The following is a 15,806-nucleotide window of genomic DNA, read 5'->3' as shown; positions in this document are numbered from 1 at the left end:
ATCCGGATCCGAAAGTTCTAGATCCGGACCCGAAAGTACCGGATCCGGATCCAGATCTGAAAATTCCGGATCCGCAGACCCGGATCCGAAAAATTTTAGGATCCGGAACCAACCGGATCCGGATTTCGGATCCGCGAGGATCCGGATCTGGCCATCCCTAGTTTACACCTTACAGTCCCGCAGAATTAACTTGAGACAAATGGCTGCCGGCGACGCTGCAGGAGTACAAACCTACAGCGAACGCTTGACTCTCACGCGAATCACGGGGAATCAGCGGACAACGGAAGATTTGAAAAATAATTAGGCTACATTGTGTAGTCAGAGTTTTATTTATAAACGAAACAACTGATGCAGTTTTATAGAGCCTAAAATAACCTATTTTGCTTGTTAGAACCTAAATGAAACCTTTTTTTAGGTTTATATATATATTTTACGGTTTTTCAGAATTTTTATGTCACACAGAGGTATTGCTCGGTTTGATACAAAAAAAATCAACGACTAACGTGTTTGAAACATATTTTCTGTCGATTTTCCTCCCTTTATTTTCCACGCATCTTTCTTTGTCTTTCCTTCTTCGATAAAAATAAAAGCTAATAAACTGTGAAAAGCGTTAGTGCATTTATAAATATGTATAAATTCAATGAGATTTGGATTAGTAAAAGTTTCAATTTTTCACGTCTATGCAGAAAAATTCAGGCAGAATGCCCGGAGCCAATAATTCATGGACAATTCCCGGAATTCCCAGTGACTAGACACCCTGGTGTTGTGCAGCAAATCATAAATACTTAATTCATTCTTCAGATCAACAACTAACTTTTGCTAACAATCCAAATATAGGATTACAATAATTTGTGGATATTTTAGAAAATGATGTATGCAAATGAAAATTTCGTTAGAAAATTAATATTTGGTTCTTACATATAGCTATTAAAATTTCTTACGGTTCTTTTGAAATTTTGTTTTTGAAGATGTACCAAATTAGTATTTTTCAGGAGTTTAGAAAGTTTTTAAGTTTCTTTTGGAAACTACTTCACGATTTTTCGTGCCAAATATAATATTTTTAGAACCTATTTTAGGATTTTTAGAGCCTATTTTAGGATTTTTAGAGCCTATTTTAGGATTTTTAGAACCTATTCTAGGATTTTTAGAGCCTATTTTAAGATTTTTAGAACCTATTCTAGGATTTTTAGAACCTATTTTAATATTTTTAGAGCCTATTTTAGGACTTTTAGAGCCTATTTTAGGATTTTTAGAGCCTATTTTAATATTTTAGAACCTATTCTAGGATATTTAGAACCTATTCTAGGATTTTTAGAGCCTATTTTAAGATTTTTAGAACCTATTCTAGGATTTTTAGAGCCTATTTTAGGATTTTTAGATCCTATTTTAGGATTTTTAGAACCTATTCTAGGATTTTTAGAACCTGTTTTAGGATTTTTAGAACCTATTCTAGAATTTTAGAGCCTATTTTAAGATTTTTAGAACCTATTCTAGGAATTTTTAGAACCTATTTTAGGATTTTTAGAGCCTCTTTTAGGAACCTAAAAGCACACTTTTTAGAACCTAAAAATCCGAGGTCTAATTAGAAATATTCTATCTTACACAATAAATGGGTAAACAGTTTATTCTTTACCTTTAATCCGTAATTTGAAAACACCGAGACTGCCCCTTCGCTTGCTTCACCAGTCACTGCACGTGAGTCATTTCAACAGTTGGTAACATATCGCGCGCCCGAACATTAGAGTTTCCGTTGGCCCGTTACAGCGGGAAGTCCCCCGCTCTAGCCAATTCGAGCGCAGTTGCATCACTCACACAGCGGCCATTTCTCTCAAGTTAATTCTGCGGGGCTGTAGACTTGTGGAGTTCGTCCTGAATATTTTCCAACACACTGCTGTAACTACTGTCGGATTAAAAATTATAGATACTTGAGTTTGGACTCCAATTAAAAATTAACCAGTAGACCTACCACACAGCGATGTCCGTTGAACAACGGAAACTGCCGGCGGGCGCTGCGAGTCAGCGCGTGCGGTCTTGCCATGTTCCACGTACAGCTTTACTACGCTGAATAAAAATCTACATAAAATACGTTTCGCTATGTGAATTGACAATCATAATGGATTTTAAAAACAGATGCAAGGAGCTTCAAAACAAGACCAATATTGTATTTGTAAGGCTACCCAATACCAAGAAAAAGTTGTTTCGCAAAATTGCTAAAAACTGTTTTTTTGAGAAATCTTGAAAACCTGAAAATTAATAGTTGTGTTTAAAATTGTTCTCCCTGCAACCTACTAAAATTTCATAACGTTCGGACAATCCGTTTTTGATTTACAGAATTTCAAAGAGAGCGATAGTCAGCAAAACACAAGAAAACGGCACTTTTTTCTTTTCACGACGATAAAAAATAGAAGGCATATTCGAAAAAATAAATGGTTAGCATAGATTAACGCAGAATTGAATGAGCTAAATTGTGATGTAATTCGTTTTTATGTTGGTCTACTTGTTAATTTTTAATTGGAGTCGAAAGTAGAGTATCTATAATTTATAATCCGATAGTAAGACCAGTAATCATCACCATAGACAAGCCTTCATTTCATCGTGCATTTGCCGGACACTGCAACCCTTCAAATGCAGGAACTTCTCCATCTTGCAGGTTACTGATATCCTGTCAAAAAAGTAAACGACACACTACGGACATTTTTACACCATCATGCACAGAAGAACCGGTGGTTATACCGGCGAAATTTCATTCACAGAGCTCAATAACTTCCGGATAATAATTAAAACTTTACGATACCCCCTCGTATATGTCCTTGGAAACCGAGAACGGGTCAGTTGTTTACAACCCTAGACGAAACAGTGCCAAGCTTCGAGTCATTACCATTCCTAATTCGAGAGGGAGAAAGAACTACTTTTTTTTGCCACTGCCGTTTCTCTTATTTCAACTTTTTCGGAGACTTTAGTTGTCTCCCTCGTTCTGGGTGAGGCAGGAGGGGAGTTATTGTGGACTATTTTTCCGAAATCAATATGCCTATTGTCTTTCGCAGCTGATGCTGCATATTGCTGGAACATTCCCTTCAGATGTTACTTCCTGCGTTACAAACAGATTCTTTAAAAAGGCCGAATGTACTACAGAATGAGCAGACGCAGTGTGTCACAACAACAGACTAGATTCTGCTTGCTTATTTATTTATTATGCTACGCACGATACGTGTATGTCTGATTTCAATGCATAGTTGCTAATTAAGTTCCATTTGGTGTCTATATACTCTGTGAACATTTTTTTCGCAAGATAAAACTACAGGGTGAGTCAGAAATATAGATACATGTTTGAAGTAAATGTAGTGTGTTACTGTACAATGTAGAGGGAAATGGTGAATGGTATATTCAATTTTCATTTTATCATTTCAGATAAGAGTCACACGTCCAACCTTACGTCATTAGCCAAGATGGCGCTGTACATGCAGCAGCAAGTTACAGTTGCGACATGGGCAATTCTATACCAGAATGATCGTGAGCCTGGCAAGACGTGATTTCAATCGCAACAATCTATAAAATCATTGGAAATATTAAGTACAAATAACTCCAAATCCAAGACATTTAGCCCTCAATTTTCCAGACAGAAAAAGCATCTGAGGAATGCCTTATCAGACATTGCCGAGCTTCCTTGATCGCCATCGTTGTAAACAGGTGTAAACAATTGCAATCAAGGAAGAGGCTACAGGTAACCGATTCGGTATTATTTAGTAAATTCGATTGGAATAAATGTCTGGGAGGACGGCGATGAGTGGTAAGTTACAAGCATTGCGGAGAGAGAGGCAGAAGTACGGTTTGGGGAAGGACGTGTTGGAGCGAGTCGCGAGTCACTCTTTTGTACGGTCACTGTCATAAGTGCTCACGGCGGAACTTCCATCTCCAAGCACAGACAGGTACACATTTCCAATTACCATGTTGATCTAGTCTTTGAGGGTATAAAACTCAAGTGTTGCGTTTTGCCATGTAAGTGTCTAATTGTTACCTCTCGCACGTTACCATCAAGCTTACCATAAACAGCGAGTATGCCATTAGTTGGGGATGAATGATGAATGAGCTACATCACCCAGATTCGATCCCACATACCGTAGGGTGTGTTACGCAATGTAACATTGTTGCCGTCGATTGTGGTAAAGTTGAGAAAAGAACTGCTTACATCAAATTGTTGTTTTGTTTAAGTCCATTTGTGTACACACGGCTCTCACAATTATTATTGTATGCAATTGCCCACCCTGCAACTGTAACTTGCTGCTGCATGATCAGCGCCAGCTTGGCTAATGACGTAAGCTCGAGCGCATGACTCTTTATCTGAAATGATAAAATGAAGCTTCGAGTTGAATATACCATTCACCATTTCTCTTTACATTGGACAGTAACATACTACATTTACTTGAGTGAAGCCACATTTATGACTCACCCTGTAGGGGGTTGCTCAAAGCCTTAAAAAATGCTCCATACTGGCTATGTGAAGTATCAAACAGTTTCACATATGAAGAGGTTTTTTCGGGATATCACTCTCATCTTCAGGGATTGCAGTTGTGTGAAATGTTGCTCTAACAACTGGGTCAATCCATATGAAGACATACAACATGGTTGCTTGACCATTTTTTGAAAAAGTTCATTTTTTGTATGGTGTGAACCTCATATGTTGACAGTTCAGAACCACTGTTATTTTATTTCTACTATCACCGATTTGAAGATGGCGGTCATTTTTTTTATCATGGCGCGCGTCATTTTCTCCATTCGTAAGCATCAGCGGCAACTATTTTATCTCAGCTCTGGTAAGTCCTACGACAGTGAGACAAAATCTGTGATGTTAAGCACATTATAGGCTACAATTATATTTCTGTGTAATTTTCTAAATATTATTCCTTCATAATAAATTTTAAGGTTGTGTATCTTAATCGCTGAAAATGACATTTTTGGACATTTGTTTTAGGGGGAAGGCAGTTTGTTTAACACTTGAATTTATTTGTGCAAGTACCTATGTACCAATAGAGTATGTCAAAATTATTTGAAGCTTGAGACTTTACTATTTTTTTTTCTACAGGGTCATAAACATGTACTTTTTGTTAAAAAATTCCAAGTTCAGGGTTAAATATCTCTGATGGGCAGTTGTTTAGAAATCTGAAATTTTTACACAATACAGTACTCCATGATAAGTAACTTCAGTAAAACGTTTGAGTTTGAGATTCAATTAGTTTAAGAGATACAAAACTCGTGAAAAATTCAATATTTTGCATTAAATATGGTATGCCTAATTTCATTTCTTATTAACATTTTGTGTTAAAATTTTGCAAACTGTAATTTGGAATGTCAATGAACAACATTAGAATACTGAAATGGATATACAATAAAGTGTATATACGAGGGCGTGCTGAAAAGTAAAGCTTCCTATGTTTTTATTTTCTTTGTTACCTTGTAAACGCATTTTGGATTTTGATCAACAATACATTGCACTTATAAGACTTTCCACCTTCTCCATTGAAGGTTTCAAACTTCTATCGCCAGGGGGTGCTGAACTATTGCGAGGAAAATGGCAGCATGTAACCATGTAATGTTGGTGAAGAGCCTGAAGTAGCGTGCAGTGATCGAGTTTCTAACCGCAGAAAATGTGCTACAAATTGACATTCATCTGAGACTGAAGGCATTTTATGGGGATGAATGTGTAGACATCAGTACTGTGCGATCTTGGCTGTTCATGCTCGTAAAGAAAACCCAAGCTGAACACGATTCCGATTACCTCCATCAGTTGCTGCAGTTCGCGGCCTTTCACTCCAATCTCTCACATAGCTGAGATTTCTTCATCTGGGGTTTTATTTAAGAGCATGATAAACTCAAGATCCGAATTTCCCTGCAATAGGGAAATTTCCCTTCATGTGGCAACACTGCTACAGCTTGACTGAGGCTGAGACAGTAGCCGTTCTTATGACGTTTCTGCGCATTATGACTTCTGGTGACTCGTCTACACTAGTGACCTCAAGTGTAGCAAAAAATCTCGGTGAAAATTTCTATTGACTGAACTTTATATTGATTGGTTCTTGTATTCGTTAATTCTCTATACTTTTATCCCGGACACACTGTATATATTTCATAGATACGATGTTCAGTCGTTAGCATGAGACGTGTGGAAAACAGTTTGGAGAAAACTTTTCCTCTTGATGAGGAAGTCCTTCAGGTGCCAGACAATGTTTGTAATTTGTTGCAATTAACGATAACTTGGTGTCTTCTTCTAATTAATGACTCTTCTGTGCAATTAAGGTTATTTATTAACTAACCGGGATGTGCAAAATACATTTTATGGAAACTTGTAGAACGGAGTTTGAAAGAAACAAGTTAAGAAATGTGTTGTCAGCAGGCTTCAGATAAATAATATAGTATCGATATCTTGACATTAAAAGTATTGGCAGGGCTTCATAGTATACAAATGCCTGCCTAATGTTTTGGTGTATAGTTTTCCTTAAGGTGTGATAATAATTTAATCATCCCTGAGTTTAGTTGAGAAATCATTTTCTGCATTCAAAAAACTATCCAAAAACGAAGTTTTGTTCAGAAAAGTTTGTTTCTGCATTCGAATATGTGAAATTTCTGTCAATGTTAATGAGAATAGCTCATTGTGATAAATTCCTGATGCATCGCATGGTTGCCAGGTGCATGTAAATAACACTATTTTCATGAAAATTTCCAAGTTCCTTTTTTATTGTTTTCAGTAATTACATGATGTATACAGTTTCGAAACACACCTTTTGTGGCACGGAAACATCAGCAGTGTTGCCAATGCACAGTCTTAATTTCTAAAAATCCTAGTTCCCCCTTAAAGACGCCTCATCCGATTGGCTATCGGTAGAAATTAACATTTCTTTTTTCACTGCCATAGATGCCGAGCTAGTCCACCTAACCAAACTGAAAATTACCGACGGAATGTCCGTACATGTGTGTTGTGTGCCATTTTTCATGCTTTGTAAAAAAAAATCATTTACACTTCCCGTTACATCTGGCAACACTGCGTGAGACCCAATGATCTCCTCAAGACTTTTCTTTCTAAACTATCTATCTTACATAGAATTCCTTCTGTAGCATTTCCATATAGCTATGCTGCATCCGTATTCTAGCTTAGGCCTAAAAAAGGTTTTGTAAAATAACAGAATAATTCTTGGGTGAGCACCTTAATTAATTAGTATTTGCTAAAATTTTCAACATGTTGAAAATTTTTTCACCTTTAGCTTGTAAATACCTTATATGATCCGTCCACGTTATTTTCTATCAAAATAAATTCCTAAATATTTTATTTTATTTTGAAATGTAATACCAGCAATTTGTGTCAACGTATTTGGAAATTTATGTTCACTTTTGTTATTAAAACATACAGCTGCTGACTTGTTCTGTGATATGATAAAGTTCATTCCCTCCAGCCAACATTTCACTTCATAAAAATTATTTTCTATTTTCTGAATACCTTCATATGGATTACAAAATGATCCTAATATACACAAGTCGTCTGCATACTGAATTATTTTTATTGTAGAATTATGAAATTGAATTATTCCTCTCATATATATATTAAATAATAATGGACTCAGTGGACTTCCCTGAGGTAATCCTTGGGAAGTAGTACGGAGCCCACTAAGTGTGTCCTGAAACCAAAACAATATTTTCCTATTTATCATCAAGTTCCATATTACACTGGGGAACAAAAAAAAGATTTTATTTTGCGGCATAAAGTTTAATAACAGTTTCAGCACACAAAACAGCTGTGATTGCCAATTGTATGATTGGTTTAGTTGAATTGACTCCAGTTATAAAAATAAACACACCATGGAAAATGTAGGAGGTAAAATTACTCTACGCTTTTCTCGGTAATATCAAAATTTATAATGGGCTGAAATTCCCATAAGAAACTTATTTATTTATTTGTAAATTGTTGCTAGGCAACTTATGAAGCATTGCTAGGCAATATATCGGACACTCAACAAACCTTAAGGAAGAATACCAAAACATAAAAATGGTTTTAGAAAAAAATTGAATATGCTGAACATAAGTGGCTCGTGTGTGTGGATTTGAAGATGGTGAATTTTTTACTAGGACAGCAAAGTGGGTACACAAAGTATCCCTGTTTCCTATGTTTGTGGGATAGTCGTGCTAGAGAAAAGCATTGGACGATAAAATTTTGGCCCCCAAGGAAAAATATTATCGGGAAAAGCTAATATCATTCATGAACCGCTGATAGATAGGGACAAAATCATCCTTCCGCCACTGCATATTAAACTTGGGTTGATAAAACAGTTTGTCAAGGCCTTACATACAAGTGGTGATTGTTTCAAATATATATGCCACACTATTCCAGGACTAAGTATTGTAAAATTGAATGCAGGAATCTTTGACGGACCACCACAAATTCGTACACTTATAAATGATGCCAATTTTACAACTTACATGTCTTACATCGAATCTGAGGCCTGGCTGAGCTTTGTGTCCGTCGTCAAAAACTTTTTGGGGAATCACAGCGCAGAAAAGTACCCCGATATAGTTGGAAATATGTTGTAAAAATTTGAGAAATTGGGAGCTAATATGAGTGTGAAGATACATTTTCTACACAGCCACATTGACAGATTCCCTGAGAACGTTGGTGATTTTAGTGAAGAACGGGGAGAAAGGTTCCATCAGGATATAAGGATAATGCAAGAAAGGTACCAGGGACGGTGGGATCGCCACGTGATGGCCGACTGCTGTTGGAGCTTACAGAGGGATTGTCCTCAAAAGCAATACAGCAGGAAATCGTATAGAAAACGTTTCACATAGTTTGTTACTTCATTGTGTACATATTTTCTTAATTATTTGGATCATAGGCCTATATACATTTATTTTTATAATAATGATTGTAATCACAAAAAGAAATATTAAATTGTTGTTGGAAGTTCATTTATATGTATATCTTATGTTTCCGCCATTTTGGCTTAGTTGCATTTATTTCATAAATTAGAGCCAATTCAGGAAATATATTATTATATAATTATTCAGCAGCATGAAATTGCCCTAAATTAGCTCTCAAACACTGTGCCGCAATTTCACTGTTCCCCAGTGTTATCTTCGTAATTATTTTCGGAGTATTTGTCTGATTTAATATATCAATTAATATATGAGGATTAACGGTATCATATGCACCTTGTATATCTATAAAGTGAGCAAATGTATATTGTTTCTTATACATTGAATTTTGAACATGCAATGTTAATGTTGCTAATGCATCAATACAACCCTTGTTTCAGAGGCGAAGATATAGTACAAGCAATGCAAGCACTGCTTGCATAATTCGAATATCATTTAATTTACTTAATGTTCTAACCGTATTTAGTTTCCATCGCACTCGATTTCGCGAAAAAATGCGGCCGCAAACTCCCCCAGCAGCTCTGTAGCAAGCACCAGCCTCAATGCTTGCAGCCGTTCTGCGGGAAAATAAGGCCTCCGAAGGAGTCACATGGCGAAGCGTGAAATTCTGGTGGAACCCGTCCACAAAGCTTCTACAAAAAGCTGTGCTTTCCGAGCTTGCGTGATTCCCGAAAATAGCCGAGTTCAACCGAAAGCAGAAGGATTCATCTATGGGTACGTTGCCAGCAAAAACTAGTAACGAATATTTGTCTTCATGAACACGTAAACAAGATCGCAAATATAATAATAATTGTTAGTCATAAAATAACTAAAATAAGTTATTATCACTGTTCTAAATTCCATATATATCATATTATATTACAAATTATTTTAGATTTCGCGAAATGTAAAACGCGTAAAAAAAGTTGACATTGGGAGTTGGGGCAGTGGAATTTCTGCATCCCCGTGAAGAGTTTTCTCAGGGAGGGAGGGAAGATTGGACGGACCTTGGTCCTGCACCCTGCTTCCTGGTCGGTCCAGCTCAAATTACGCCAGAAGTGTTGACCGCTACCAGTGTTTGCAACTGCCAAATTATTTACGCAGTAATTCAAGTGAGCTCTTTCACAAATTTTACAATCAATAAATTGACTGCTTTTGAATAAAACTTGGGGTGAAAATAAAGCTATCTGAGAAAGAACTATCTACTGATATTTGTACATGGCATAGAAGTAAATCGTATACATTCTGCATATTATGAGCACAAGAATATGTTTTAATGATTGATTGATTGATTTGTTGTTTTAAGTCCACTTTATGCACAGTAAGGCTAATCGGGACTGGACCTACAGTTTAAAATGGGATCTGAAACACTTGTGCCTCCACCGGGTATCGAACCCGGAACCCCTTGATTACAAGGCGACGACACTACCACTGCGCCATCGGGGAGGCCCGAATATGTTTTAAGTTCTATTATTATGACGCAAGTGGTGTTCCCAGGGTCTTTTTACGGTCCCCATTTTGTCATCTTTTCCTTCCTTTGACGTTTTTTCTAAAGTATATACTGGGCCAAAAGGGAGTTATGTCTACCATCCACCCCCCCCCCCCTTCGTCCCGGGCACGCCATTGAATGACACTTTATTACTTAAATATTAATGTACATACTCGTTCTGCTGAAATGATTCTGATTCCTCCGCGTAATTTTTATCTCCAAACTGATATATCTTTCCTTTGTGACGGATAAAATTAAGGAAATAGGTTGGTATAACTTTCTGTTGTTTCAGAGATTTTCAAAGTGATCTTGTGTGGATGCTTGCATTTGCAGTTGTGGAAAGCACGTGGGATAGTGTGAGTGTTTGTTGCTTCGTGTTTTGTGCTGTGAATTTATCGGAATGAACGCGTATTTAGGAACGGTTGATGTGAAGTGCGGGTGTATTATTGAGCAATTGAAAATTGCTTCGTTTAGCTCGAGAGAGATAAGTGTTAAAATGAAAATCGTGGAAGGGGGTCGACCAACACCGCATTTACCGGACTTAAAACAAGTTAGCCCAAGGGGCTTTGTGCGACATTTCCAAAGCAATTTGTATCACAAGTTTATTTGGCTAGCAGGTTGTGAAGCACGCAGTAGGTTGTACTGTTGGCCATGCGTATTGTTCGCCGTGCACAAGACGAACTCCATGTGGTCAAGTGAGGGATACTGTGATCTGAATAACGTGCACAATGCATTACAGAGACATGAAAAAGCAGAATCTCACATAAGGGCATTTTTAACTCTGAAGGAATTCGGAAAATCTCGTGTGGATTTTGCTCTGGATCACCACAGACTAGTAACAATCGAGCGCCATAACAAAGTTGTTCGTCAAAATCGCGATATTTTAAAGCGTCTTGAAAGTGTAACAACCTTTCTTGGTAGTCAAGAATTATCATTCCGGGGACACAATGAAAGTGAGGCATCATTGAACCGTGGAAATTATGTAGAACTTGTAAATATGTTGGCAGAATTTGATACTTTGCTGGCAAGTCATTTGGAGAATTCTACAACATTTACTGGCTTGTCAAGTGAGATTCAGAATGACCTTATTAAAAGCACGAGTGGTGTCATAACGGACGCAATTAAGGCCGAGGTAAGTGAAACCAAGTTCGTAGCTATTATGATCGATGAATCCTCGGACGTATCACGGAAATCGCAACTTTCGACGATGTTTCGTTACGTGACGAAGTCAGGAAAAATTGTTGAGCGTTTCTGGGGGTTTGAGGATGTCAGCAGGAACCGAACTGCAGCTGTAATTGCTGCCCACGTTGTTGAAACAATTCGAAAACTAGGCTGGGAATCAAAATTGGTGTGTCAAACATACGACGGGGCAGCCGTAATGGCAGGGGATCTCTCAGGGACACAAGCACGAGTCAGACAGATTTTCCCTAGTGCAATATTTGTTCACTGTTTTGCACATTTCTTTAATTTAGTACTTTCTCAAACAGTGAGCAACATTAGTGAATGCAAAGTGTTTTTCTCGACGCTAAGTGGCCTTGCTTCTTTCTTTTCGCATTCGACAAAAAGAAATGCTGCTCTCGACGATATAGTTAAAGCAAGGTTACCTGAAGTGGTTCAGACCAGGTGGAACTACAGTGAACGGCTTGTACAAAAAACGTCCGAAAATAGAGTGAAGATAATTGAAATGTTTGAGGACATTATTGGCAATGCACAAGACTGGGACAGTGAAACAATTTCTTCTGCGGGTGGTTTCTTGGCATTCCTGGATAGTTTCGAAACCAACTTTTTTCTTCTCTTGTTTGGGGAAATATTTTCCTTGACGGGATATTTATTTAATGTGCTGCAAACAAAAACTATGGATATTGGATTTTGCCTCAAAGAAATTGAAAGTGTCAAAAGTGACATTACCAAGAAACGAGAACAATTTGACATAATTTATACAAGGACAATAGATATTGCAGGAGTACCACAGCCGAGAAGGAAGAGGAACAATGTAGGCGACACAAAATCTCAGTACCAACGTATATATTGTGAAGTTATAGACAACATCATAAGCCAACTGTCTTCACGTTTTGAAAACCTTGAGGCCCTACGATTTGTTGAATTGCTCGATAGCGGGAAATTTCGCATGTATGCTGCTACATTTCCAGAAACTGCCTTCTCATCGCTTATGCAACTGTACATCCAGCATTTTGACAAAACCTTGTTGCACACCGAGCTCAGTATTGCCTATTCTCGGGATTGTTTCCGCAATAAGAGTGTAAAGGACATCTTGAAGTTCATTGTAAACAACGAATTACAACAAGTGATGCCCGAACTCCACAAACTGTGTCTGCTAGTACTGACTATACCAGCCACAACAGCGTCAGTTGAAAGATCGTTTTCAACGCTGAAACGTATCAAGACATTCGCCAGGAACAGCATGGGTCAGGAAAGGTTGTCAGCCCTTGCTCATTTGTCCATTGAGAAGGAACTATTAAAGGAACTCAAACTGGATGAAACTAAATTTTACGATTGTGTGCTTAAACATTTTCTAGAGAAGAAAAGAAGAATGGAGTATGAATATCGTCACTAAGGGTGGCATCCAATGGACCAAGAGTTTGAAATTTATTGTGGTGAGTACATCGTCTATGCATGTGTTTCTTTGCTTTGAAATGAATTTTTTATTGTTTGTGTTTAACTTTTTATTTAGTGTTTAAGTTACTCCAATGCGGTTTTTAGGGTGCCCAAAAATACTAAATTACATCATGCAGCGTAAAATAAACAAATGATTCCCATTTTTTTATCTAAATCGGTTTGGTCACCGTTTGACCATATTAAATAATAATGAACAAATAAAGGTACTAATAAGTAAGTAAGAAATTCCGTCTCCCTTTAGTCGTATGCGGAAAGTTCGCATATGCAAAACGTTTAATATCATATGAATAACGTTACCTGGATTTTTTTTAAAAAGTAAATGTGACGTTTGCGGATCATATGGTTTATTTTTAGTACAGTCACTTTATTACGATATTTTGACAAATCCAGCGACTGGGTAAATGAGGCTATAAACCTTGAATCTTTCCCCTCGGCATGTCGTTGTACTACATGTTTTGTTGTACTGAAACATTGCTTGCCTCTTTCGTAAGACTACGCTTCGCTACTGCCTTGTTTATCCTAAAACCGAACTGATATGGATAAAAATATTGTTCTTTCTCAAAATACCACTCTAATCTTTTTAATAATAATCTTTCAAATATCTTCTCAAATGTAGGAGCCAACGTAATAGGTCGATATGATTCAGCTTCTTTCGGATCTTTATTTGATTTAAGTATAGGTAGTATCAGATGTGTTTTCCAGTTTTGTGGTACATTTCCACTTCTCAGAAAATTATTATAATTATTTACAAGTACTTTTAATGCATTGTCCGGTTGATGTCCTATCATTTCATACGTTATTCCGTCGTATCCTAGGGCAGTTGATTTTATGTTATTTAGAGTTTCTCTTAGTTCTTGCAATGTTATTTTTGAATAAAATTCATCATTGGAACTTATATTATTTATAATCTCGTTTTTTTAAATTTTTTACATAACTAAGTGTAAACTTTTTTCAAAATGTTCTTGCCAAATTGTTGTTGTACGTGAAACTCTAGTTTTATGTCCTTTCCTAAGATAATTTATTTTTTTCAAATTGTGTTTGTTTTAACAGATGGTGATAATGATTCACAGAATTCTTCCCATGCTTGCCTTTTTGCTTTATTGAAGATACGTTTTGCTTTAGCTATTGCTTGTTTTAAATTTATCCAATTATTTGGCAAAGGTTGTTCAGCAAATATTTCAGACAATCTTATTCTTTCTTCTTTTGCATCTTGACACTCATAATTCTACCGACTTATAGTAGGAAAGTTATTTTTATTATTAATTTTCCTCCGTTTAGCTACAATATTCATTGCATACGTTATTAATTGTAAATAATGTTGACACGTTACCTATATCTTGTTCCTGTTTAATATCTTCCATTGAGATAAAAGAATCCAAAATTACAGAATATAATTCTCTATCGATGTTTTTAACCTGCCACCTTCTAATTGGTAATGAATATATTTTAGGTACTGAGTGTTCATCATTTAACAGTGAAATTAAAATTGGCAAATGATCACTACCCCTATTCACAAAATCTACTTCCCAAAACAATGTATTTATTATATTATTTGACACAATAGTTAAATATATGGCTGTTGGTGATTTACCATTCCATGGATAATGAGTAGCTGACCCATCGTTCATGAAATGTAATGATCGATCACCAACCCAGTCCAAAATACTACATCCTAATGCATCTCTATAATTACAACCTCATGCTTCATGATATTGTACTGTATCATTTAAATCACGAACTGATTCAATCATATCTGGTAAAAGGTCCAACAATGACTGGTATATTTCCTTTTGTCTACAAAAAACTGATTTACTATCTGAATATCTTCTGCCATTTATATTATCCATATTTTGTATTTGCTTACTAAAAGGGGATTCTCTTAAATGTAAGGAATATTTGTATTTTGTTTGTTCTTTTTTTATGTCTGATTAGGATGAAGAATCTACATTCACATCCTTTTTGTTTTCCCGTGGAAGTTGTACAATACGTCTTGTAGCCGTTTCCATAATCTTCTTTGGAGGCGATGTAACAACTTTGCTGTATTGTACTCTCATTTATCATTATGTACCATTATTCTCCCTTGATATTTTCTTTTGTTCCGCCATTTGAGTTACAGAACTCGCACAATAACTCTCATTTATTTCCTTGCAACTATCACTTGTTGGTACATTCTTCTCATTCACATAACTCTTTTTGATGGGAGGGAATTCCAATCCGTTTCTTCGAACAGTTTCATGTTGAAATTGATCCCTAAATAATTTAAATTTTTTTCACATGATATATTTCTTGAGTTATTTCCCGTCAACATACCTTTTGCTTCATAATATGAAATGTTTTTCTCGGCCGTAATAATTTGAATTTGCTTTTCATCCTGATATTTAGGGCATATTTTGTTGCAAGCGTTATGATCTCCTTTGCAATTTATACATGTTTCACTCAATTCGAAGTTTCCTTCGTGATAATCTTGGCCACATTTATAACACAAATTTTTACCCTTGCACTGTTGACCTGTGTGGGCAAATCTGAAACATCTATTACATTGCAACACTGGATTCACACGTGGCACTACCTCAACTATTTGTTTTCCAACTGCTATGTATTGTGGTAAAACTGTCCCCTTAAAAGTCAAACATAAGACTTGAGTAGTTTCAAGCTAAAATGATCCATCATTCCGCCATATTTTCTTCTTCATTCTTCCCAACTTAGTCACTAGCACTGGGCTTTCTATACTGCTTTCCAAATACTGCATTTCAAACTCTGTGGGTATTCCAAAAACAAGGCTTTC

General features: G+C 36.5%; 1 protein-coding gene across 1 annotated transcript; it reads left to right on the top strand.

The window, feature by feature from the left end:
* Positions 1-11,069: 11,069 nt before the first annotated feature.
* Positions 11,070-12,959, top strand: LOC145990087 (zinc finger MYM-type protein 1-like). Its single transcript, XM_083125740.1, has one exon. The coding sequence runs from the start codon at positions 11,070-11,072 to the stop codon at positions 12,957-12,959; it is 1,890 nt and encodes a 629-aa protein (XP_082981866.1).
* The last annotated feature ends 2,847 nt before the right edge of the window (positions 12,960-15,806 follow it).

This window comes from Lepisma saccharinum, chromosome 7 (assembly GCF_977018435.1).
Source record: "Lepisma saccharinum chromosome 7, izLepSacc3.1, whole genome shotgun sequence".
Taxonomy (NCBI): domain Eukaryota; kingdom Metazoa; phylum Arthropoda; class Insecta; order Zygentoma; family Lepismatidae; genus Lepisma; species Lepisma saccharinum.
The sequence above is the reverse complement of the archived record's forward strand: the minus strand, read 5'-3'. Positions and strand labels throughout refer to the sequence as shown.